Here is a 27,690-nt window from a genome sequence, read left to right on the forward strand (position 1 = left end):
CGCCGCAGGCTGGCCCGCCTAACGCCCACCCCCGGCAGCCCTGCACTCACGAAAGGCCACCACGGAGGTCAGCACGAAGGAGTGCAGGGTGCGGCTGCGCGGCGGCAGCTTGACCGCGTGCTCCTCCGCCAGGGCGCGCTCGGCCTCCTCCACCAGGTAGTTGGGGATGCTGAATTCGGACCAGTAGTAGGCGATGACGCTGCCCTCGCTGGGGAAAGGTGACTGAGTCTGAGATGCCGGCGGGCTCTGGGCATCCGCCTGTCCCCACTCTCCCAGGGGCCAGGGGCAAACCCACACTCAAATTTGGAAAAATAACAAAGAATCACTACCATTCCTCAGTGGCGTATGTGGCAGGCACCGTGCAAAGCACTCCACCCTCCTCCATACCCTTCATCATAGCAACGCTCCCGGGTCATCCATCTTGGAGACAGAGGAGCTAAGCGTGCTAAGTCACAGGGCATGAAGGACAGAATAGGGCTGGCGCCTTGGCTCTCCAAGGCAGGACCTCATGGCTTCATCAGCCTACAGGCCATGAGGCACTTGTCCCACGTTAGACACCACACCTATCCCATTCTCAGCACTGCCCCCCACCAGCCTTCTTCTCAGTACCCACCTGAAGGCAGTCACCGCCGACTCCTTGTGGTAGGGGCCCAGGGCTGGGATCCCATTATACAACAGCTTCAGCTGAGGGGAGGACAAGCGGCTCAGGGCAGGCCCGGAGAGCAGTGACAGCCCCCTGCCACCAGCCCACGCTGCCCCCTCCCTCCTGGGACCTGGGGGCCCTTCCCACCTCCCACACCAGCCCAGGGAGCAGACAGCAGGAACTGAGCACCAGCTCAGGGATAGAACTCACCGCTTCCTTCACTTTGCTGGCCAGCTCTGCAAACTCAGTGGAGTTCGGGTTCTCATAGGCATCCACAAAGTTCTCGTTTGTGACCCTCAGATAGCCATTGAAGACCTTCTGGACGCGCACGTTCCGGTCTGCGCAAGACCAGGAAAGGACAGTAGTCAAAAGATGTGACAGTTGTCCTGTCCCATCCCCCAGGGTCCACAAGCTGCCCTCAGCGACTTTGGAGGAGCTGCTATGATGAAGGGCATAGAGGCAGGTGGGCCAGGTCTCTATTAGAATCCATACCTATGTTCAGATCCAAGAGCATGTAAAGCAACAAAACTTCCCACAAATAGGGGAGTGGATGCCGGGAGGGGCCAGTGGATGTATGAGCCCTGTGGGCCAGCTCTGACCAACAATTCATCCCCCACCCCCCACTATGGCTTGAAAGAGCCAGGGGAGACAGAGCGCTAGACCCCTCCTCACCCACCCTCACGAAGCACCCTCCATTCTCTCCCTCTTGTCCATAAGAGGCAGGACTTGGGTCTGTCTGTTGAGGGAGAAGGTAGAGCCACCCCCAAATCACCCCCAGAGCCACCCCCCCTCCAGCTTTACTCACACTGGAAGTGCCACACCAGTAAACCAGCCGTGAGAGAGAGCAAGAAGAAGCTGATCAGCACAATCACTAGCACAACCCAGGACTTGAGGCCGCGTTTCTCAACCTTCTTGGTATTGTTCACTGGCAAGAACTCCAGGCCTTCCTCAAAGCCATTCATGTTCTAAACAGAAAAAGGCACTGCAGCTGAAACACTCTCTCACCTCAACAGCCCGTCATTGAAGCACGCCACTTAAATGAATCATCTTGGACACAGGTAGATGTGCAGGTGTGGTGAAGGTGGGCCCAACCCAGGGCCGCGATTGGCCACTGCATGCGTCTGTGCAAGCTTCTAAAGGCAGCCCTTCCTCCAGCCACCACAGCCCCGGGCATGGGGCATGGAGCAAGGAGTCTTACGAGATTCTGTCCCCACTGATCTCCTGCACCAGGAGTCTGTGGGCAGCATGTATACTGTACATCCTACTCAATGGCTTTGCTCTGCCAATGTTTAACCAGTCAAAAGTAAAAAGGCTATAAACCTGGGCAGCTCTGCCGTGCTACTGTGGAACAAGCCACCCTGCTTTTAGCCTTCAGTGTCCCAGTCCAGGATCTCAAGGTGAGGTGAGAAGATCAGGTTTCTACTGGAATACACACCCCTGCTCAGATTCAAAGAGCATGAAAAGCAACAAAACTTGTGACAAACAGGACAGCAGTTTCCCTGGTTCCTCCTTGTCAGGGGGCATCCAGGAAGGGGGGCATGAATGTGGACGGGGCAGGTACAATGTCAGCACGCAATGACAGGTAAGTTTTTCTGCCCTACAGTACACACTCTACCTGCTTGCCCTCAATCCTGGAAAGGGTCCGTGCCCTTTAGAGGTTTACCTCATACACACTGTAAAAGAGTTTGTAATAAAAACAATAGCCTACACCCCAAATTCCATAAATGTGGCTATTTTTAACAATTTCCAGATGTAGTTCTTCCGGTGTTAACCTTCTAACTCTAAATAAACGTGCTTGAACTGACATTTCTTGGTTTGTCACATTTAAACCTTATGAGTATCTATTAACTCATTGCTATGATATATTCTCTCCCTTCTGACATATCTGAATACTTTTATCTCTAATTTTAGTTTCCTAATAAGTTATATTTGTGACTTGATCAGATATCACACACAGAAACACACCCCATAGCTAACTAACCCTACCATGGTAATCATATTGCAATACATAAATGTATCAAAACAATGTGTTGTACACCTTAAACTTACACAATATTGTATGTCAATTATATCTCAATAAAAATAAATTTTAAAAAAGAAAAAAACACCCCCGAGGCAACTGCTTAAAATGCTTTCAAATTGTTTGTTCAGGAATTTGTCTCCATATTTCTAAATATAGCAATATCACTATATCTTGATTCATTTATTTAAAATATAATCAACTGACTTTCTATTATGATAATATGGATTTTAATGACCGTCCTTCATTGTTTCTCACCCAACCTCCCAATAGTTATAGAGCTAAAGTTTTAAAAATTTACATCCATACTCAATATTTTCATTAGTCTTTGAAAATGTTGTTCACTATTGTTTCCTTCCCAGTATAACAATTTTGCTTCTCCTGCTGCAAATATTCATTTGTTTGGATTTCTTTTTAACATATACCCAAGTCTTTCCATATAATCAGAGCTCTGTAATCCTCTTCTACTCTTTCATAAAGTATGTCAAACAACCTCTCATTTCATTTTCCTCTTGGGGGTTTCCCTCCTATGTCCCTTGTCCTTTCTCATTGCTGTTGTCTGGAACTTCCTTCACCATCACCCTGGGAATTCCCTTCATCTTCCTCTTGTGTTAAAACTTGTTTCCTAGATTCCATGTGTTCATCTCTATTGGCCTACTTCATTTTGGTGGAAGTAGTTTCCTGAGAAATGTGTTGAGACTCTGCATGTTTTTAAAAGTTTCTTAATTCTGCAAGCACATTTGTTGATAGTTTGGCTGGGTATAGGACTGTGGGTTTCAAATAATTTTCACTTAGAATTTTGAAAGGCTCCATTATTTTTTAGCTTCTAATTTTGCTTTTGAGAAGTATGATAATAGTACACATCTATTATTGTTTACTCATGATTTATTATCTTTTTCTGAAAGCCTTGAGGATGTGCTTTGAATTGGGTCTTTCAATTTCATGATGCTGAACTCTCCACCTGCCCTTTGAGTTTGGAAACTCATATATCTTTCAGTCTGGAAAACTTTCTTGTATTATTTCTTAGATTATGTCCTCCCCTTCATTTTCTCTGGTCTACCTTTCTGCAATTTCTATTATATTGATCTCTAAAATTACTTATCCTTTCTCTACTATTTCCATCTCAATTTTTAAACTTTCTATTTAGATTTTCATTTCTGCTACCAAAACTTTAATTTCCAAGAGTTCTTTCATGTTCTCTGAATTTTATTCTTTTTTATTCTCTGAATTTTGGATGCCAAATCTCATCTTTATATTTCTATTGAGTACTTTTTCTGTTTTGTTTTGTTTTTTTTCAATTTCTCTTTCATATTGAAGGCTTTCCCCAAATGCCCAAGGATGCTTCATTGTTAATTCATATTTAGGAATGAGGTCCGTTTGGAAGCCGTGTATGCATGGCTTGCCCCAAGTGGCTTCACTATAGGCCACAATTATGGAGGGGTTTTTTGTTTGTTTGTTTTTTGTTTTGGTTTGGTTTTTTTTAACTGGGAACTCCCGACAGCTAGGCTATGTAGATCTTTTCTATGGGGTGGTTTAATTGCTCCAGAGAATAATTTTCTAATTTCCTGGATGAAGCAATTTAAACACAGCCACTAGAATTCCAGAACATGTGAGAGTAAATAGACCTTGCCTCTTTTTGCCCCTCACTACAGCCTTCCTCTGCACTACTGTCCTCAGGTCTAGAGAAATCTATTTCCCACCTCTTGTAGGGGACTAGTAGGATAGGGGTATTTTTGTTTGGGACAAAGGTGGGGATCTGAGTATTGCTAACAATGCCCTTCCCTGTCTCACCTCTATGTTCTATAACACCAGAGCCCAAATCCTGAGCCTGGCAGAGGACATTATCAAAGAAATCCTGGGAGAATATAAAGAGAGGCATATCTCTTTCATTCAAAGGGCTCACTGAATGGTGAGGAAAATAAATTTAAAAAAAAACAGACATAACTAAATACATCATGATGAAATATCAGAACACCAAGGATAAAGAGTAGGTCCTCTAAACCTCTATCTCGCTTTTTATCCCCTCCCTCATATTTTACATTCTTCATCACTAGGATTCTGGGATTCTTCAACATTCTGGGGTTTTTTTAATTTACTCTTGTAAACCTATGGAATTTTAAAAATAGCTTCACTGAATTATAATTGACCAAAAAACCTACATATTTAAAGTGTACAATTTGGGGCACATGTATACACCAATGAAACCATCACCACAATCAAGATAATGAACATAGCCATCACCTTGAAAAGTTTCCTCCTGGTCCTTCCCTCCCCCTCCTGTCCCCACTCCCTCTCCTGTCCCCAAGCAACGACATATCTGCTTCCTATCAGTAAAGACTACTTTGCTTCTTCTAGAACTCTTTACAGCATGTACTCTTTATTGTCCGGTTTCTTTTAAGCAACACAATATTTTGAGATTCATCCCCATTATTATGTTTATTATGTTCTTAGCGCATCACTTTCTATTGTTGAGTACTATTCCATTCTATGGATATACAACTTGTTTACCCATTCACCTGTTGATGGACATTTGAGTTGTTTCCAGTTTGGGGCTATCACAAACAAAGCAGCCATAAACATTCCTGTACACACACGTCCTTGTATGCTTACATTTCATTTGGGAAAATTACCTAAGAGTGGAATAATAAGTCTGCATGTATGTTTAACTTTTTAAGAAGCTGCCAAACTGTTTTCCAAAGTGACTACTATTTCACATTCCCATCAGTAGTTTGTCCACATCCTGTCCAATACATGGTATGGTCAATCTTTTTAATTTTAGCCATTTTAAGAGATTTATAGTGAGTGGTATCTCACTATGGTTTTAAGTTGCTTTTCCCTAGTGACTAATGATGTTGAGCATCTTTTCATATACTTAATTGCCATTTGATTATCTTCTTTGGTGAAGTGTCTTTTCAAATCTTTTTCCTAGTTTTTAAAAATTGGTTTGCTTAGTTTCCTATTGAGTTTTGAGAAGTCTTTATATATATTCTGGATACAGTCCTTGGTCAAAAATCAGTTGTCCATATATTTATGTGTCTACTTCTGGACTCTATTATGTCCATGATCTCTGTCTGTCTTTATGTTAATACCATGCTGTCTTTATTACTGTAGCTTTGTAAGTCAAAAAAGCTATTGAAATAAGTGAGTTTAACAAGGTTGCAGGATACAAGATCAATATATAAAAACTCACTTGTATTTTTGTATGTTAACAATGATGAAATAGAAATTAAAACTAAAAACATAACATTCACAATAGCAGCAACAACATACTTAGGGGTAAATCTAACAAAAGATGTCCAAGACCTGTACATTGAAAACTACTGGGCCGGCCGAGTGGCTCAGTTGGTTAAGAGCTCACTCAAGAGTGCGAGCTCTGAGCAACAGGGTCGCCGGTTCGATTCCTGGCCCGAGCTGAGCTGCAGCTGAGCTGCCAACAGGTGGCAGAATGGCTCAGCTAAAAAAAAAAAAAATTGCTGAAATTTTAAAAGACCTACATAAATCAAGCAATATTCCAGGTTCATGGATTGAAAGACTCAGTATAGTTAAGGTGTCTATTCAAATCTGTCTATAGACTCAATATAATCTTGATCAAAATTTCAGCAGGTTTTTTGTAGAAATTGATGAGCTGCTCTGAAATTCATATGGAAATGCAACAGACCATGAAAAAAAGAACAAAGCTGAAGAATTAATATCACCTGATCTCATGACTTATTATAAAGGCAATGAACGTTTTTCTTTAAATTCTAAAAATCATATATTTCATTTCCAAGAGTGATGTTTTATTCTTTGATGGTTACTTTTTTGAGCCCCCTTTTCTTTTTTTATGAATGCACTAACTTCTTGCTCTTTCTTAGGATAAAACTAGATTTTTAAAATATATATTATCTTCAGAACTTTGTCTTTCTCTTTTAGGCTGTAGGTTTTCTTTAAATGGCCAATGGTCTTTGGTTGTCTAATCATATTTAAAAACGAAAAAATAATAAGGCTTTAGCTAGATTCTTTGAATAGACTGTGTGTATGTATATGTATATTAGAAGAAATGTAACAAAATAATTGTTTATTATGTTTATTTTAAATTGACAGAGTGCTTTCACAACTATTTTCTTACTTGATCCTCTTAGCAATCCCGGAAACATTCATGACTGGTGCCATCACCCCCGTTCTATAGATAAGACAGGGAGAAATGATGACTGCAAGATCACACAGCCATTCCAGAATTTTCCTGGTTTCTGCCTCTCAGTGTGGTCAGCTTCCATAACTCAGGAAGCAAGTGTTCAGGGAAAAGGGAAAACAAGCTCCTTGGGAAGGGGGCAGTGGCTGACAGCATAGACAGTGCACCCCAGGGGCCACCTCCAGTCTGGACATGGAACAAGGCCGTCAGCAGTGAGACAGGCTCCATGGCGGGCTTTGATCTTCCCTGCAGTGTGAATGCTGGACTCCACTCAGCCCATAAATGCTGTTTAATCAGTAACTAGACTGCTTCCTTTTATAACCCTACTCTCAGCTCCATTTTCAAGCATGTTAGAGATCACTTTGTCTAACCCAATCATGTTATTGATAAGGAAACTGAGTCTGAGAGAGAGGGAGTAACCCGTCCAAAGTCACAAAGGTAGTAAAGTTAGTAAAGCAGCAAAGCTGGGATGAGCCACACCCGTCCACCCTAGACAGGATTCACGTGTGCACATGGCAGAGAAGGGGACAGGGCGCTCCCATTCCCTGGGCTCAACTGCATACATAACCACCTCTCTACACTCTATAACAACCTCTCTACAGAGTCACAAAGCCAATGGAAGAGAAAGTATGCTGGTACCTGCTTTTGCTTCTCCTTTTGCTCTTTCATAAAAGTAAACACATCTGCAGGTATAAACACATACAAAACCCAGTGCTGCGAAGTCAGATGCTTTCTTACCACAAGCGGAGACAGAGGCCACATAACCCTCAAGGCCAATTCCCACTGACCAGCCAGATTCTCCAGAAACACAGCAAGACTCAAAGCCAGCTCAGACAAGAGAGCAAGGGGTGACTTCCTGGAGGACAGGTGGGCATGAAGGGCTTGGGGCACACGCAGAGTGAAGACCCTGGAGGGGTGAAGGGGGAGAACCCAAGGGGCAGCTTGCAGGGACAAGGTCAGATGATCGTCATTCCCATCTAACTCTCTGGAAGAACAGAGGGGTATGGTCCAGAAATCAGGAGTTGGGGTAGAAGCTCTCGAGAAAATCACATTTTCTGTTGTTTTAAGCACACTAGTGAAAGTGACACATATCCTCCGCAAGGCCAGTGGTTGTCAATAAAAACTAATTTACAGGAGGTATTTGATGATAGAAGAAAGACCCTTGCAGTAACTTGACTCCCATTAAGTAGAAACTCACCAGGGCTGAAAGCTAAATGCTAAGCAAACAAAACTCTGTCCAAGTCAACCAAAGAATCTTCCCACTTGAGAGGCACCTTCTTCTGACTCCCCAAGCTTACTCTAACAGACTTGTCACCGGCTCCAAACTCTCCAGGGTCCACTCTCCCACTGGCTCTGGGGCCCAGCAAATCCGAAGCTGGACTTGCCATCAGTAGGTCAGAGTGTGGTCCTCACTAGGGAAAAGCAACTGGTGAGTGTTTACATTTATAAATGGCAAAAATAACACTATCCAAAAACCCACACAAAATTCCAACCCAAGTAGATGGGAAAAAAGTAAATCTTCATGCCACACTCTTTTTTTTTTTCTTTTCTTTTTAAAGATTGTTCCTCATTTGGCAAAGGTTGGGTGTGATCTTCAGGCAGGGAAGGAGCCTGAAAAAAGAAGAGGTCACTCAGAGTCCTGGGAGGGACCGTGAAAAGCCATCACATGACAACTGATAACCTGCTTTTGCTGTTGCAGATCAAGGTCAAGGGGCAGGGGTGATGTCACTGGCTGGAGACAAAGGTGTGTTACTCAGACCTGAGACTAGAACAAAGGTGGCTGGCTTCATGAGCCACTGCCAGCTCTGCCGTTGATTTGTGGCAGGTGCTCCTCACTTACAGATAGGTTTGGTGACTCAGTGTACCCACCACCAGACAGGACAGATTTCAATTCCATGATGTCATTACTGTCACTATGGTCATGAGAATCATAAAATATCCCTGAGACTGTTCAAGCAAGAAAGGACAGTCTGAACATCTGCAATGGTTTTCCACAGAGAGGAGGTATTCTGTGATACTTGAAGATGCTTTCCTTTACAAGGAGAGAGAGGAAGCCAGCAGAACTCTCGTGGCCACTCCCTGATGCCAGTTTGTGTTAGATCCTGTCCAGGGTCCCCAGAAACACAGCATGGCTAAAGGCCACCTGAGACGACACAGCAAGGGATGAATTCCAAAAACTAACACTGTATTTGTCATCCAACAGAAATGCACAGTACCGAGATACCAGGGGTGAAACTGGAGCAAGGCCTCTGTTTCAAGTGGCTGATTATGAAGGGATCCTGTCTCAGAGAAGCCCTACTTAAGATGGGCTCTGTCTAGCGAAATCGCCACCCACATGTAGGAAAACTCAGGCAGCTGTGGAGAGAGAGCAGCCAGCCCACATGCAGGCTCCCAAGGGCAAGACTTCACGCATCCAAGACTTCACGCATCCAAGACTTCACGCGTCCTGCTGCCTTTGCAGTCCTGGCCCAACACAGTGACCAGCACAGAGAGGACACTTGTTTTTTTCATCACAGGATGACTGAAGAGAAAAGACAGCCCATATTAGAATTCTGCACCCATTCACCAACCCATGACAATTGATCTCACAAGAAGCCAGATTCCGAAGAACCCCACAAGAGGCTACGGTTCCCATTGATCATACCAACCCAGCATTTCCCAGACTAGTCTGGGCATGAAAAATAACAATGATTAAAAAAAAGTACAGTGCTTGCCCAGCCTCAGATTCCCTGGAGATGCTGACACAGTATTCAGGGACAGGGCCCCGGGATCTGGGAAGTTCAACAAGTGCCCGAGGTTATTATTAGGAGCTTGAAAGTTTAAGAAAGTAACTTGGCCTTCCGTTTACAAGAGGCTGCCAGCCAGGCTCACCCATTTCCCATCACAGTGAGAGCAGCCAGCCCGGTTCATGTTACAGTTTCAGTCCACCTATTTTAAGACACATACCTGCTTGGTTGGACTTTGCTTCCGTGCCCTGGGGCCCTCCCACAACAGGCTATCAGCATCACCCAGAGTCTCTTAGGCTGCCACCAGAGTCCCTCAGAGACACACACTCACAGCAAGGTCTGGTCCCCTGGTCTGGGCGTAGACTCCCTGAACCCTGTACCTATTGTTGCCCAACCTGCTCACCTTTGCCCTTTGACCTGTCACTGTCCTCCCACAGGAAGGACCCCCCAAGGAGGATCCAGAATTACCTGTAGATCTGTGACCCCAAGCCATCTAGGGGAACAGAAAGCTGACCCACCGCCAATAGTTCCTACTGAAGGAAATAAATCAAAACGCTGCACAGCTGCTCAGAGCAGGAAGAAAAGTCCCCAGGGGCCTGACTCAGCCAACCTCGGGTACTCTGTCAGCACAGAAACCCAGTGGTTCTCTGCCAGCCAGTATCTGGCTCCTGCAGGTTTCACTCCTGTGCCCCTCCTCAACTCCCTGCACTGCCCAAGGCCCTGCCCACATAGCCATGGTCCTGAGACCACAACAAGACCCCACAAAAAGACAAAGAACAGACTAGGGGAAGGACTGCTAAGTACAATTCTCTCCTTTTGAGGGATTGAGGTGGGTGTGACCTAGATGAGGGGTCAGGCCTGACAACCGTGAGCCACTGAAGCAAATATTTCTCACTGTGCCTCAGTTTTCCCCTCTAAAAAGTGGGTTAATGGGCCGGCCCAGTGGCGCATTGGTTAAGAGCTGGCTTGGAACGCCAGAGGGCCCCGGTTCACATCCCACATATGAGGGCCAGTGACACTGCCCTCTACAGCTAAGATGCTGAACAACAGCTCAACTTGGAGCTGGGCTGCCATGAGTCGCCAGTGACGGCATAGGCTGCAACCCCTGCTGCAGTGGGTTGCCATGGGCTACCGTGTGTAGCCAGCAGCCAGCATGAGAAGCCAGCAGCTGCCGTGAGCGGCAGTGCAGAAGCCGGCGACTGGTCTGCCTCACCCGGGAAGAGCGCAATGATGGTGCCAACTTGGGCCAGTGAAGCAACGTCCTCCACAACTAGACTGAAGACCAAAACCACAGCAACTTGTCTGTTCCCCTTCCCCCAATTCCCCAGTGCTGGTCCCATCCCCCAACTCCCCAATAAAAATCTTAAAAAAAAAAAAAAGAAACTAAAAAGTGGGTTAATAACCTCTTATAGCCTTCTAAGAAGGGGTGTTATAAAACATAATTAGCTGATTCATGCTGATGGCAGGGGCCTACCTACCATCTCCCTTCAATTTTGATTTCTCCTCTCACTGTCTACCCATCAGCTCCAAGCCAGGCAAGGCCCATTCCTCCCTCTGGTCTGGTGAAACAGCCAAAGTTCAAGTTAAAACATTAAAACAAAACGATAACAAAACCAAAAAACAAACAAAAAAAACCCGTCACAGCACAAGTCTGCTTTGTGAGCCTCAAAGAGCCAGGCAAGAACAGACCTAGAAGGTCTTCCAGGAAGCCCTGGGGAGAGACAAATCAAGGTCTGCCCGTCCACTGCACCAGGAAGGCCTCCTGCTCCTGTCCCACTTCCCTCTCCTCCTCTCCCCTCCCCTGAGGAAGGTAGGGGCCGGCCTGTGGGAGGGAAGAAAGCCCTCCCTGGGGCCTTCCCACCCGCGCAGAGCCCAGAGACGATTTACCCAACAGAGCTAGTGCATCTGCCTGACCACGTCTACACTCAGTCTCTGTTTCTACATCAAGCTCCAATCGCTTCCAAAACATTTTGAAAACATTAAAATCTTATTTCAAATGCAAGTTCTTACAACACCTCGAAATAACAAAAAGATAAACGGACTGGTTGAAGTAGCAACAGGACTTAAGAGGACCTGTGGACTACTGTCCTTGAGACACTGTCCCAAAAGGCCGTAACAGATTCCAAAACCATTGAGTGAGATGATACCTGCCCAATGGCTCTCTTGGGCAGTGTCAGAAAGGTGTCGGCACACGGGCCGAAGCCCTTGGGAGGATGCCCTGACTGTCCCCAAGGGGCTTTCACACCCACCGCCTCTGACTTAGAGCTCCGTGACGGAGGCAGAGGCCACGACAAACATAATCCCTATTTTTGTGCAGCTTGGTGCCATGTCAAGAGGATTTTTTTTTCTTTAAAAGAGTATGTTAATTTTTATTGTTAATGTTTTTTTGGTATTTTAGGGGTATTTATTTGTATTTTTATATCTGTGACATGTACCTACACTATGCCAGGTAGGGGGATAAAAACACAGATAAGATGTTGCCTATGCCTTTAAAGAGTGAACTGTCTGCATCACCACGATTAATTAGTTTAAATGAAAAATAAGATTAAATGCTTAGTTCATGGGGAATACACTGTTGAGAATTAAAAGAGGTACTTATGTGAACTGCCTACATTTTCTTTGATTCCTACTTATCACTCATAAACTTCAAAATCAGATGAATCTCCAAGTTTTTTCTATTCTGCCTGCGAAGTTCTCTGAAATCCATTCAATTATCCTCATTCTCATACTCTTCCTGCATCCAGATAACCTCCTGATCGTCCTAGTGGGTCTCCTTACCTCAAACCTCATGTCAAGCATTTTTAATACATATCATCTCTAATTCTTACAACTAGGTTTCATTTTCAGATGAGAAAATGGGTTAAAAGAGGTTAACTTGCCAAAAACACAGATAGTTAAAACGTGGCAGGGTTGAATTCCAGCCTGTCTGACTCCAAAGCCAGTGTTCTTCTCAGGACACCCTGCTACTTCTCAGGGGAACAACTATTACCCCGTCCGCCCCCCAGACAAACATGAGGGGGCTCAGGGATTAACTGCCTTAAAGAACATGCTGCAAAGCTCTACCTCCTACAAAACCCGCTCTTGGGCCATAAACAGGGGCACGCTGTGCCCAGCACTGTTTACGAATTTCTACCACTTCAACACTAGGGGTGCTGCCTGCCTCCACTTCTGACCTTGTCCCCAGCCAGGAGGCCCCCAAACCCGTATGGAGCCAGAAGGCTGGTCCCATCCCACCCACTCAGAATGGCCCAGCTCCCCTCACCACCTACCAAACCCACCTGCCCTTGAGCACACAGCCCAAGGCCTAGCCCCTCTGGGAAACCTCCCTCCGCAGACCACCTCAATCCATAGTGCTTTCTCCCTGGGACCTCGTCTTCTTTATGACTTGTACTGCCCACGTGGCATCAACGATACCCCACTGCCTCGGTGGTCACACCAGGCAGTCCAAGGAGGTCAGGGTGCCTCAGTTCCTCTTTGTTCTGCTTCTCTCTCCCATCTCCTCTACCTTTGACTTTGCCAGGGTTAGCGATTGATTGACTGAATGATGGATAAATTAATTGACTGAAAGACTTCTCTCTCCATAGCCAGACTTTGATAGCACACCCAGATTGGGATCATCTCCCAGATGCTGGGACCCAGGGAACTTTCCAGACTTGTGTTCCACCCTGGAAGGATAGAGAATGCTCAGTCCACACCCCAGGGTTCTGCTGACAGCACTCTCTCCCCTCCAGCTCTCTGGTGTGAGCCCTGGCCTGGCCACCTGCTATATTTATCAACCCCAACTATGTTTGGACTCTTCTAGTCTTGTCCTCTCCCAGTCAAAAGCTACCCCTAGAGCACAACCTCTTTTTTTTTTATTCCAACCAGAGAATTCCATCTCAAGATCACTCCCTCCACCCTGCCCCCTCCCACGGGTCTTTGATCCCACCAAGTCTGCACCAGCCTATCCTTATTTTCCAGGGGTTCCCTTCCTGACCCCAACCCCTGACCCCTTTCTCCAGACCCTAGTCACCAGACTCAAGGAGCAGAAGCATTTTCCTGCAGCAGCGCAACCAGGCAGATTCCCACAGAAACAAAACAACAGGAACAAGAAGCGGAGGCAGCGCCCTGTAACTTCATTTCATTCTTTTTCTCTGGACCCACGTTTTGATTTTACAGGCTAGTGCTTTTTGAATTATTGACATTTTTGTTGAGATCATTGTACAAGTAGATTGACGTGCCATTGTAAGAAATAACACCGAGATCCCTTGTACACTTTGCCCAGTTTCCCCCAATGTAAAACTATATTATAATACCACAACAGTGATATAATCCACCGATCTTATTCACAGTTCCCATTTTGCCTGTTTTCATTTGGGTGTAAGTATTAAGTTCCATATGATTTTATCACTGGTGTAGGTTCCTGTATCCACCAGCACCGTCAAGATTCTGATCTCTCCTGCTGCCCTGGTGTGACCTAGCCCTCCCACCCACTAACCTATCCTCCATTTCTACAGTTGTCATTTCAAACATGTTATAGAAATGAATTCTCCATTATATAATCTTTTGGGATTGCTGGCTTTTTTTCACTCAGCAAAACTCTGTGGGGCATGAGTCGAGTCATGACATGCGTCAGTCGCCTGTTTCTTTTTATTGCTGAGTAGTATTCCATGGTACGCAGGTACTATAGTCTGTTGAACCTTTTTTAACTGCTGCCTCAGTGGACCCAGAAGTTAATGGAAAAGCCCCAATACACCTACCTCCTGGAATTGACCACGTTCCCAAAACACCTCTCCCACCTCTAGAGTAGCTCCCAGGCATGTTAATGGAGCTACAAATCTAAGACCTTCTTTGGTTGAAAGGACTGGATATGCAAACAGGAAAGCACCCCTGCCAAGGGAGGCCACCTGGGGGCCCAGTCCAAGGTTACAACCCAGAATCCCCATGGTGGAAGCAACAGGATAGTAGCAGGAGAGAACAGCGGAACTGCATCCTTAGAATCGGATTTTTAGGGCTGGGACGATTTTTAGACATCACCCCATCCTCCCGGGGTCACTCTTCCTGGAGGAAATAGTATTTTATTTCATGCCAGTATTACAAAGTTCTCTCTTCCCCCAAGTGTGATCAGCATCACAATGACCCCTGACATTAGCATTGCAATGGAACCAGCCTAACTTCTACTCAGAGCAGCTCCTAATTACTTGTGAGTCTGCTCTATCTCTGGCTTAAACACACTCCACTCAGTCACTCCAACTGTTTGCTAAACCTCTGGTCATTTGGTTCAACCTCCCAGTATTATTAGTTAGCAATATTCCTGTTAAGACATGGAACCCCGAATTCAACAGCATAGTGCAAATGAGACTTAACCTGTGTGGCGTCCCTGGGGACTGTCCATCAATTCCCTCCCTTATCCTGACTGCTGTCTGTCCATCAGCTGCCCCAAAATACGTTCAATTAGCACACACAAATAATAAAAATAAATAAAATAATAAAGAATGATATCACCACTTGATGAAAGCTTATGCAGCAATCAAAAATGGTTTTTCAAAGGCCGGCCAAGTGGCGCGTTGGTTAAGAGTTGGCTTGGGACGCCAGCTCTGAGCAGCACAACCCCCGATCAGATCCCACATGAGGGCCAGTGACGCTGCGCCCTCTACAGCTAAGATGGTGAACAACAGCTGGACCTGGAGTTGGCATGCCGTGAGTCGCCAGCGATGGCGTAGGCTGCAGTGAAGCTGCAGTGGGCTGCCTTAAGCTACCGTGAGCGGCCGGCAGCCAGCATGAGCTGGCTGCCAAGAGCCGCCGTGAATGGCCGTACAGTGGCCGGCGACCGATCTGCCTCACCCGGGAAGAGCGCAATGATAATACCAACATGGGCCAGTGAAGGGACGTCCTCCACAACTAGACTGAAGAACAAAAGGACAGCAACTTGTCTGTTCCCCTTCCCCGATTCCCCAACGCTGTACCCCTCCCGCAGTTCCCCAATAAAATCTTAAAAAAAAAAAAAAAAAAAAGATTTTTCAAAGAATAGGTAATACTATGGAAAAACTACCTAAAATACAATGTTGAAAAGATAAGTCAGAAAGTATATAGGCACTTCCCACCCTTCTAAACTCACTTCAGGTGTCTCCTCTGAGAAGCTCCCAAGCAAGGCCCCTCCCCCACAGTTTTAGTGCAGTGACTCCTGGTTTCCTAGCACCCCCAGCACACCTCCATCCTAGTCACATCTCCAGGTAAACCACCTGTTCCTTAAAGATGGTGGAGGGGTTGTGTCTTTGCTCTACAATTTTAACATGGGTTAAGATAGTTAATAAATGTGTGCTGAATTAATTACAACCATGTCTTTAGCTGCAGAATAGGAATGACATTATGATTCCATTTAGGGAGGGGAGAATCCATGTATACATATATATTAATATCCACATAGGTACATATTAGTATATGCACAGAACACTTGTGAAAGAATATAAACCAAACTATTTATAGGGGTTATAAAATCTGGAAGAGAGAATTTCAGAAGAATTTGGCCTTCTACTTTGCATATTTCTGTATTGCTCAACTTAAAAAGAAAAAAACAGCCTTCCTAACTTTTGTAATAAGAAAAAAAAAAGCTACTTCCTTTAGAAAACATGCATAGGCAATACCAAATTCGTAAAATGGTTCTCTAGGGTATTTTACCCCATTTAAAAATTCTTTCTACTTATTTGAGCCAAATTTTCTTTAAATAATAATAATAATTTTATATGATAATTAATAATTTTAGCCTTTTGATAATAAGGTTTAAAGTTATAACCAAATAAAAATATAGGGGGGGGGTGCTATTTTAGATTCTAGAAAGCTACACTACATGCCTAGCTTTTACTGAGCTTGGCGTCAACTCAAAATTCCGGCTCTACACTTGCTCCTCATCTCCCTGGCTCACATCACCATGGATGTGGGGGAGGTGGCTTTTCTTTCCGTTGTCAGGGTGGTGCAGTGAGCACAGCAGTTACTCCCAAGACAGATGGACACAATTCTGTTCTTGGCAGCCTATCCCAAAGACTGTCCACGTTCTTCTGACTCATAATTAAGTCATCTAAGGTCTGGCCTTTCCCTCCCAGGAGGGTGTCATCTGCAAAGACAAGGAAATGCTCCAAGAGCTCATCAGAGTTGCTACTAAATAAGAAATGTCACAGAGCCCTGGAAGGAGTCAGGAGTAGCCCAGAGTAACTTGGATCTGTAAATGGAACCTCTTGGGCACAGTCCTTCAACAGACACAAACTCACCAGACCTTATTGTCCTCCAGTACCCAGTCCCCCACCACGCCCAGCAGATAGAAGGCTGAGACAATGCCTTTCCCGGAACACAAATTGTACGTGCACAACAAGAAACTAGATAAAAGGTATGCATAGGGTTAGGGATGGAAAAAGGCATGAAAAATGTGAACAACCTGATTTGTTGGCTTGGGGGACGGTGAATTATTTTTTCATTTTAAAATTGCCATTATGATTTTTATTCATGTATATAATAAATAAAGGTACATTTTGTTCAAAGCCTTGCTGAAACCACATCTCCAGAGGGACTCCTGGTCTACCAGATGAGTAATCGCATCAAAAGGGGAAACCAGACAAGTTTGGTGTGAGAGGTTTTTAGTGGACTTGTGTTGGCGCCTGGTGCTCACCACTCTGTTTAATAATGTGTTCTAGGATTTTGCTGGGGACATGCATCAATCACCATGGTCTTTGGAATACAACTGTATAATGGCATTGCAGTAAACATCGTAGGCTTTGAAGTCTCACAGATCCAGGTTTGAACTCTTACTCTTCATCTGCCTTTGGGCCATTACACAAACCTTTGAGCTGCAGTACTCTCTAATAGGCTTCCCCCCCACCCCACAGTTGCTTCAAAGATAATGAATTGAAGTGCACATATTTAGTGATGGGTAGAATGACTGTCATCATATTCTCCTTTTCACCATCATCATCACCATCTCAAGAGAGACATAGAGCCAAGATTTTGACCAATCAGACAACTATCACAAGGATTCTAAGGATTCTGTTGCTAAGCCTGGACAGAATAAGCAAATTCTGAAAATAGGAGATTCCAAGACAGAACTTCTAGTAGGAACCTCCTTCTAGAAAAATTCTTAACAAAGAAAACAGGCAATTACTGGCCATGAGCTCTAAGCAAACTCCAACATGCTTGTCACCACTGCCAGCCATGGTAAGAATTCTCTGCGAAGCCCAAAAGTCCCCATTCTCATTCTTATGCTACCAAATGCTATTATAATTTTGCTAAGCCACAGGCATCTCAGAAACATCCTAAGAAGAGAAATCCAATTTTTTACCTAAATCAAACCAATTCCTACCCTTAGTAATGCATCCATTCCTGAGCCCATGGGGCTGATGGCCCTGTCTTGCACTAGAGCAGAGCCAGAATACCTGGGTTCGAATCCTGGACCCACTACTGTTTTTGCTCTGTGATCTTAGGCAAGTTGCTTAGCCCCTCTTGTGCTCCATTTTCGTCACCTATAAAAAGGTAATAATAGTACTTAAAGGTGTAATACGTGATAGATGCTCAATAAATGCTGGCAATGATTAATAGTACACTAAGCACTCCAGTAGCGCGTGCACATAATGACAGAAGCAACAATCTTTGGGCCCTGGGGGCTTCATCACACTCTCCTTCCTCTTTCAAAAACAGACTTTCCCTCTTAGGAGAGACATGAGCCAACAGCCTGAGCAGAAGCACAGGCGGAGAAGGAACAGACACCAGGGGAACTCTAGGACCACAGTGACCGCTGGCCATAGCACAGGCAGTCACAGCTCCTGAGAAGCAGAGTGAGAGGCCCAGATAGAGGAAGCTGTGATGATATGGCGCCTCCGCCAACAAGCTTGCTCAGGGCAGAACCCACCCTGAGCAGATTCCCACAGGGAGTAGGCAACGTGGGCTGCTTACTTGCGCAGCTAGTAAGTAGAGTTGTCTTCTTTTATGCCTCAGTTTTCCCATCTCCTAAATGAGGATCATGACTTTCCGGGTCTTCCCAAGACCAAGGTGGAGGGAAGTTCCCTGAAGGAGGCAGGCTCCTTGTCCATCCACAGCACCCGTGAGGCGAATCCCACCTAAAGAGCGATCTTAAGTGACCCGCAGCTGACTATCTTCCCTGCGCTTGCCTCACTCCCCCCATCCCGCACACCTACACACCTTCTAGCACGCAGGCCTTCGGAAAGCCCAGCATATGCTCAAAAGAAAGGGATTTTAAAGTGTTTTGGTTTTTTTTTTTGTATGGGGGCAGGGGGAAAAATGAAAGGGAGAAAAGGATGAGTAGCCGGTTATATAGTCTTGGCACATTTTTCCTTTTCATAGAGGCTCTTTCTCATAGAAGCTGCATAAAGGGAGGGAAATGAAAACAGGAACCATAGGAAGAGGGTCTCGATCACTGGAATTTGTTTCCCAACACCCCTCAGAGAGACTCCCTGTGTCCAGTAAGGCAGGCCGGCACTTCTGCAAGGTCAATGCCCCATTAACAATCGGGTTTCAAGCTTCTTCACATGCACCCGTCCTACTAACACCACATCACCTTACTGTTTGTCTCGAGGCCTTTTCCAACTCAGAAATTCAAACTGTATGATTTGTACACCACGCTGCAACTTACAGAGAGCTTTCATGTCAAGTATCCCTTTTAATCCTTGCAACAAACCTGTAGCATACTTGTCTATGTCATCCCCTTTTTATAGTCACAGAAACTGAGGCTTAGAGAGATTAGGTAACATCTCTGAGATCACCTGGCAGAAAAGCGGCGGCACCAGGGCTTGGCCCCATGTTGGACACTCCTGCCACCACATCACAGATGGCCTCTGGCCCCAATTCACCTACCCCAGCCCTTCAAGCCTGGGTTAGACACCCATCTTAAGTGTCCACCCTGGGTTTCTCTGGAATCTAGTTCTTATCACACAGAATTTAAATCTCCGTATCCCACGCTACACACTGGGCGTTCCCTGAAGGCAGAGACTGTGTAAGTGGGATCTTTCCCAATGCTATTGCTCCGCACCTGGCACATGCTCAGTCAGTGGGTACCTAATAAATATTTGTTACGTGGGCGAATGAATGTTTGACCAGTTAACAAAGAGATGACTCTGAATAGCCAGAGCTGTACAGCCTAGGCCCACAACATCTGATTTCCCAGTCCTGGTTTCCATATGTCTGGGGCATACCAAATCTTACACGGAGCAGTCCTGACTTGAGAAGAAATCAATAGGTGCCAAAGCAACTTCACGGCCACTATCAAATATTCAACAGAGCCCAGGACACTCAGTAAGGCAGGCTTCCCAGTTCTTGTTAATAGCCACAATAATTGGCATCCGTACACCTGCTCTCATGCAGGCAGGGCTCACACAATCCCGAGAAACAGTTGTGGATCAGGGCTCCAGAGGTGGTAGGGGGCACAGAGGTGGCCACTTCCCACTGGATGAGAACAGGTGGGGGTGCGGGTGGGGGTGGGACAGGGGCCAGAGTTGTCCGTTTTGGGAAGGATACAGCCAGACACAAGTACCACCAAACAGAACCTTTCCCAGAAGAAACAGTGCCCCTGTGTGACCTGGCATGATCTGTTATAGCTAGGCTCTGCTGACGCAGAGGACAAATCCAGGGGAGGCACCCACACCTTGTCAGGGAACAAGTTAAGGCAGAGTCTGCAGACCCTGACTGCAAACACTGCCAGGTGATCCAGGGAGTGAGATTGCTGGTAAGGCATGGAATACGGGAGACTTCCTGAAGAAACGGTAATGAGCTTCAGGCACAGCAGGCCATTTCCTGTAGGACACTCTTGGTCCTATCACACCTCTTAGCATGGCTCTCAAGACTGTAAGTTCCTTAAGGGAAACAACCATATCTTACCTGCCTTTGAGAGCCCTCCTTGCACCAGTGCCCAAGCCCAGGACGAGGCACAGAGATGGTTCAATGGAGCTCGGCAGGAGAAAAGACAGAGTGATCCACATGAAGGAAAACCGCAGAATCATAAGTGGAAGGAAGAGTGCAGTGGAGTGGAGAATGGATGCGCTTCACAGAACATGAGAAATGAGCAAGGGACAAGGGGACAAGAAAGCAAGGACTGGCAGGTGACGAGAGAAGTCAGCAGGCCCTGGGAGCTCAGAGCAGCTGTGGGGGTGAGCCCCAGGCCTGGTCCCACTGGAAGAGGGAACATGGGCAGTGAGATGACTCAAGAGACTCCAGGAAGACCCAACTCTCCCAGTGGCAGCAGGAGAGAGTTCCAGAAAAAGAAGTCATGAAGAAAAACTGCCCTGAAATAACAAATACCGAAGAGCAGGCCCTCTGCTGAGGAGGCCAGAGTCCAGAGCCCCAGTAGGCAATTATCAAGGGCTCATAAACATGGCAATTACAGAAAGGAAAATAGAAGGCACCCACCAGGTGAATCTACCGGAAGCAGGCAGAGGCTCAACAGGAGCACAGGCCCAGCCTCCCACATTTCTTCCTCACAGAGGAGTGAAAAGTGGAAGTAACAAGTTCTGTTTGGGGTTCACCTAACCACAGCAGCCCCAGAATCTAGTCTTCTGCAAGCTGCCTAAGTCAAGATGCCGCGTGGAGGAAAGGAATTATTTTAGGAGAGCTCCCGAATCTGACCTGACATGGGAGCAATGGCGGCAGTGTGGGAAGAGGAGCTTCCTGAACCCAGGAACACAGGAGAAAAAGTGAGAGCGAGGACACAGAGCAGCCATCATTTACAGAGTGGCCAAGCTCCTCATGGTACAGCCCTTGCCTCTCAGTGCAGCCCTGGCCTTCGAGGAAACCCGGGGACCCTGCTGAACAGAGAGGTGGAGGTCCTGCCTGGGCCCTGCCTCCTAGGTGTGTCCTTCAATAAAGTAACTAACAACCCGTCCCCAACTCTCTACAGTGTCTTTGAGATAGCTCAAGAGGTCTCTCTCATTGTCCTTCCTGCCAAACAAGGGCTTCCCAGATTCCAGGTCTTCTAAAATGCTCCCACAGAGTCACCTTCCCAAAAGGGTCTCTTGGAGAAGCTCAGACAAGCTACACCCTGGAGTCCTTAGCTCCAGGCTCCATGGCAACCAAAGCTCTGGTCTCCCAGGTGCCCTCTGTAAAGGACTCCAAATAAATGCCTCTGACCAGGAAGGAAAAACCAAAGTCCTGCAGAGAGGCCAAGGACTAGATTCCAAAGCCCCTCCGGGGGAAACCTCCCTTGCCTCGCCCAAATCATCCCACCCTGAGCCGCCGTCCCCGGTTTCTTCCGGAGGTGCTCTGACACAGCGGAGTCCACTAGGGGACCGAGATGGTCCCTTTTTCTCCTTGGAGATCCGGCGTCTCCAAGAACCTGAGCGTTCCCGCCTCCCCCGTGGCTGGCTCGCAGCAGGGCAGGTACCAAAGGTCCTCCGGCCAGGCACCCGCCAAACTGGAAATTCCACCTGTCGGGCCAGCAGCGCCCGGGCCACAAAGGGGGCAGTCCCTTAGCCAAGACAAAGCGCAGCGCGGTGAGGGGCCGGGCGCCCGCTCGGACCGTCCAGCTCCCGGCCACAATGGGGGCTCCCCGACCCGGACGGCGCCCACAAAGTCCGCGCCCCTCATCCCCGGCTGAGACCGGTCAGGGCTGCAGCCGGGCCGACGCGGGTGCCACGGCTGCCCCGCCGCCCCGCGCCCTCGCCCACCTCCGGCCGCGAGCTGTACTTGAGTCCCGCGCCGAGGTCCTTGGAGCCCCCTCCGCCCTTGCGGCCCCGATTGCTCTTCATGGTCCCGGTGGCCGGTTGCAGGTCTCAGAAGAGTCGTCCCCGTGGACGGCTGGCTCCCATCGCCGTCTGGGCAAGAGAACACGGGGGACACGTAGGGCGCGGAGCGAGGGTCGCGGCGAGTTCCGGTCTGCGGCCCAGCGCCCGGCCGCCCGCGGTGGCTCTCACCCTCACTCTTCCTGTCCCACGCAGGTAGTTTCAGGGTGTGGCCTCCCCGGGCCCGCCCCGCCGCCCCGCCGCCCCGCCGCTCTTGCCGGCACCTTTCCCAGACCTGCCGTCCCTTCGCCGGTTCCCGCCTCCCTCAGAGCCTCTGGGGAATCTCCTCCTTTCCGGTAAAGGGGAAGATAAGGCCACCGGCCTGCAGGTGATGGAGAAGTGAGATGAGACGACTTGATTGGTGGTGGCCATTAGCAATAACTGCGCCCCGCACGTAAGAGTGAGTACCTAACCACCACAACAAAAGCTGTCCCCGCGCTTTCTTCCGCTCCTGGGAGAAGTGGTCCTTTCCCTTTCCGCGGGAAGACACTTCCATCTGCTTCCTTAATGCCAACCATGGTTTCTCTCCCTCCCTCTTACTTCAATCGCTCTCCACCGGGCTGCATCACTAGGTCTCAAATTACAACCCCTCCAAACCAAAACAAACACCAGAACTGCCTCTTGGCCTAGCCTTCCGTGTGGCCAGTAGTAGCTGCCCCATCATTGTCAGAGGTGCTTGCTGGCCTGCTTCCAGCTCTCCCTGGGTGGGTCTTTATAGAGTCCTGAGTTGCCCAACCAAATGCCCTCTTATCTGTTCCCAGCATCCTTTACACATTTGCAGCATCTGAGATGAATTGATGCCATCCTCAGATGCCCACCTGCCCTGGATTCTAGTCCTACTTTCTGGCTTTTAAATGTCATGGTTTCCAAAGCTCTCTCTTCAATCTTTTTCTCTATACTTTCTTGGCATCTTTTCTTATGGCTTCAAGGAGGTAAATCTGCCTTCTTAGCATTGACATGAAACGGTGTAAATTCTGCATTAATAATTGCCTGGGAACTTCTCCATTTGTGTTCTACTGGAATAACATAGTCAACAAATATTGAGCACATATTATAAACTAAGCACTCTTCTAGGTGCTGGGAAACAAGACTAACTAAAATTAAAATCCCTACTTTGCAATCCACAAGCCCCAGACCGTCTTCCCAAACTTGTCCATCCTCCACTGTTTTCTCCAGTTATAGTAGTATCATTCTTGTAGTCTCAAAACCTTGGAATCGTCTTTGACTCTCCACCCCACCCCCACTTACATCGTATATCCTATTAGTCCCAAAGCTGGTCAAGCCTTTCTCTCAAGTAGCTGATATAGAGAGTCCTTTCTTTCCCACCCATTTCGAAGACCCCTATTCATGCGCTCATCACCCTTTGCCTGGGTTTGTGTAAGAAGCGAATGGATCTCCTGCCTCCAGTTTGCGCCCTCTTGATCTCTCCTACACACAGCAATCAGGCTCATCTTCCTTAACCGCAGCTTCTTTAAAACCTTCAGTGTCTCCTGGATGAAATCCAGCCCCTTTTCCATGGCTTTCACAATGTGACCTGTCTTCCTTTGCAACCTTGCCTCCCAGCATTCCTATGTGGACCCCTTCTCCACAGCCAGGCTTTCCAACATTTGCACCTTTTTCCTAATGCTTCTCATATACTGGAAAGCCCTCTTCCTCTACACTCATCTCTGCATACTGGGACAATGTTACCCACAGTAGTCATTAGTGTGGTTCACTGAAATCATTAGTGTGGTTCACTGGGTGTTGCTAGCTCTATACTTTCTGGACACAGGCTAGGACTGCACTCCCTCCCCTTTGAAGTTAGGTGTGGCCATATGGATAGCTGTGGCCAAGGAACTATCAAATGAGGAGATACACACCATTTCCAGGTAGAAGCATACGGAGGTGATGCACAATTCCCACACCTGCTTCCTTGCAAGGTCATCCTGGGAGCACATGTTGAGATAAAACCTCTATTGTCCTGTGACCCTAAGTGGCTGCAATGTGCAGAGACCCCTGTGACAAGCATGGAACATGTAGCATGAATGAGAAGTAAGCTTTTAGGATCTTAAGCCGCTGAGAGTTGAGGGTCGCCCTTTATTGCAGCAAACCTAACCCATCCTAACTGATATTCTACCTCCTCAGTGAGATTTTCCTTCCCTCTAAACCACAACTAGGTCCGTGTGTACCACTACTGTAGACTTTTTCTTTTTTTAATTTTGTTGGGGAACAGCCATGCTCATTGGTTACACATGGCTTTCATGCTACAATGGCATAGTTGACTCTTTTAGGGAGGGCGCAGCTCACAGTGGCCCATGAGGGATCAAACCAGCAACCTTGGTGTTATCAGCACCACACTCTAACCAACTGAGCTAACCGGTCACCCCTCTACTGTGGAATTTATCACATTTTCTTTGCATTCCTGTCAGTCTCTTGCTCAATTTTACAATAGAAAATAAATCTGTTACCTTCCATCATATAAAGCACTCCGAAGCTAAATAGAAGATACCAAAACATAGTTTTCTGCATATTGGGACAAAGTCACCTATGGTCCTTTGTAGGTACTACATTGGTACTACAATTACCAGTGGCACAATACTCTTCAATTAATGGATGATTGAAAATAGCTGGATCCAAAGTAACATAAATGAGATAGCACTCACGGCGCTAAAACCTGCTGTTTTGCTGCCAAAGGAGTGTCTCATATAGCCTCCCAAGTTCCTAGAGCGTCATCTTTTATCTCAAGGCGCTAATAAAATGCCTTGCACATAGAAGGCACTCAGTGCTTTCATTTGGACATAATACATATGCAATGCATTACTGCAAATCCAGATTCAGAGAAAGCAATGCAGGTCGAGAGCCCTTAGCCTGTGATCATCAACATGTCCGTTTACATTAAACCCATTTGTTGTAATCTTCACAACATTATAACATGTGAAATAAGTACTTTTATTCCTAAACTGTAAGTGAAGAAATGATTCAGACTCAAACCCAGATTTCTGCCTGAGGCCCGTTGTCATTTGTGTGCAGCAGTGACCGACTTCATAAGCCTCCATCTCTACCCTGCTACCCATCCCCAATATTCCACTTTAAACCTACCATGTCTCTGGGGAGTCCTTCTCTTCTCCACCCCAGAACTCTGCCTGCTGGGACCCCTCGGAGGGCTTCTCCACTGAACCCAGTGACCTTGGGATCAGGGCCACTTAGAGGGTGTAGGAGTATGGACCTGACCACAGGCCGGAAAACACTGGCTTCAATTGGTAATAACATGGGAGAAAGCGGGACACATCAGGTAGACACAGCCCAAGTTCAAAATCACAAGGCTATTACTTGTCCAAGAGCAGGTGGCAATCCCAGCCAGGGCAGATTGTGCCAGACCTGTGGGCAAATCCCAGTCCTGCAGGGAGAAGTCTGCAGACAAGGGGTGTGGGTGAGGTTTAGAACGAACGGAGCAAGGCAGAATGAACCAGTTATGGAGCTGCCATCTGTGAACGTATCTACATCTCCTGGAACAACAAGGTTTATATATTTGAAACCTAATGTCACTTTGGTTTTTGTGCTGCTGCAGCTCTAGCACAATCCCGTGGGAGGTGCTTCATGGAAGGTAAAAATGTACCTTGTCAATACCAGTTGTTTAGTAGCCACAAGGTGATGCTGCCTCCTTCCCAGACAATCCCCACTCACCCACTGCCCAGTGCAGTGCTGTAGGACACTGAATGCTCTCCCACGCCCCTGGCCTTTAAGGTGCCAGTCCCCCAGCCTGAATCCTTCCCAGTTCACCCCAATCCACTTTGTCCCTTCTCCCAGTAAAACCCAAATTCAACTAAAATATCACTTCTGTGGAACTTTTTGCAGGCATAGTTAATCTCTTTTTCCTCAGTTCTCCCAGAAACTGGTACAGTCTTTATGAGAGCTTATATTGCAGGGCCTTTTGATTTTCCTGGGACACATAAGAGCTCTCGAATGTTGTTGCAAGAAAGAATGGGTGAGGCCAGCTGGTGTCAGTAGATTAAGCCCAAGCTCAGATTTCTGCTCTTGCATGTCTTCACGGAAAATGTAGGAATAAAAGCACTTACTTCATATATCATAATTTTATGAAGATTAAGGCAAATGGGTTTAATGTCATGACATATGGTTGCACTTCCTCCTCTGTCACACACATAGCATGTACTCGGTAAGTTGACATGACACAATGAGCAGAGGGAAAGGCCCTTGACCTGCATCACTTTCTCTGAATCTGGATTTGCAGTAATGCATTGCATATGTATTATGTCCAAATGACAGCACTGAGTGCCTTCTATGTGCAAGGCATTTATTAGCTCCTTGAGATAAAAAAAAAATGCTCTAGGAGCCTTGGAAACAATATGAGACATTTATTTCGCAGAACAGCGGCTTTTAGTGCCACGAGTGCCATCTCATTTATGTTACGGACCCAACCATATTAGTAAATGGCTTCATCATCTGTTGAGTCCAACAGTTCTAAAGACATTATGATTTCTTCTTTCCTATCCCACCCACAAACAACAACAAACAAGCAAATCATCTTGTCCGTCAGTCCTATCTCCAGAATGTATTTGGGAGCTATCTACTTCTCTCATTCCCTACGGCAGACTCCCTATTCCCAGCCACCATCGCCTCCTCCATGGACTGCACATGGCCTCCTGAAGGCTCCACCTTCTTCCACTCGGCTCCACTCAGATCTGATGTGGTTTCCGTAAAAGATGCAGGACGTGCATCGCGCCCCTCTCAAAACACAAAGCTCCCGAAGGCAAGGATCAGTATCTGTTAGTTTCTCCAGCTCACACCCAGTGTTGTTAAATTATTAAAAGAATAAATGAATAAGTGAAAATGTAAGCAAATGTTTTCGGTTATCACTTCAAACTTTTTATTGTTAAATGTTACACAAATGTAGACAACAGCATAAAACAAATATATAGCTTACTGGATTATTCTAAGGCAACACCCTTGTCATTGCCACCTGTGAGAGGGAACAGAACCTTACCGACCCCAGCCCAACCCACCTCCCACCTCCAGCCCTCCATGTGCCTGTCCCCAAAACAGCCCCTACTCTCCCCACGAACAGCAGGCACTCACTCCACTGACTTTCAAGGTGATTACTTTCTCATTTTTCTTTATGTGGTTTTATCATCTGGATCAGAATCTCTACACACTGCAGTTTAGCTTTGGCCTGCTTTTTTGTTTGTCTCTTTGTTTTAAATATATCTTTTAGGTCTCTTTTAATCCAGAGGTTCCCACTGCCTCTTTTTGTCAGATCATGTGTTCTGCAGACTGCCCCCCCGCCCCCCCCACACACACACACAGTCAAGGTTTTGCTGATTCTCTTCTCAAAGTGCAGTTGATTTAGTGAGTTCCCTGGCCCTTTGTATTTCCTGCAAATTGTA

The 27,690-nt window shown here is 46.6% G+C and overlaps 1 protein-coding gene across 1 annotated transcript in view; it reads right to left on the reverse strand.

Moving 5' to 3' along the window:
* Nucleotides 1-22,456, reverse strand: part of ST14 (ST14 transmembrane serine protease matriptase) — a 39,846-nt gene extending 17,390 nt beyond the window's left edge. Inside the window, exons 1-5 of the mRNA XM_019660788.1 lie at nt 22,196-22,456; nt 1,449-1,608; nt 854-981; nt 614-684; nt 51-208 (exon numbers count right to left, since the gene is read on the reverse strand). Of these exons, the coding sequence (XP_019516333.1) occupies nt 51-208; nt 614-684; nt 854-981; nt 1,449-1,608; nt 22,196-22,276 (598 nt within the window). The 5' untranslated portion in view covers nt 22,277-22,456. The remainder of the gene's footprint in view (nt 1-50; nt 209-613; nt 685-853; nt 982-1,448; nt 1,609-22,195) is intronic.
* Between the last annotated feature and the right edge of the window lie 5,234 nt (nt 22,457-27,690).

This window comes from Hipposideros armiger, unplaced genomic scaffold (genome assembly GCF_001890085.2).
Source record: "Hipposideros armiger isolate ML-2016 unplaced genomic scaffold, ASM189008v1 scaffold_330, whole genome shotgun sequence".
NCBI classification, from domain to species: domain Eukaryota; kingdom Metazoa; phylum Chordata; class Mammalia; order Chiroptera; family Hipposideridae; genus Hipposideros; species Hipposideros armiger.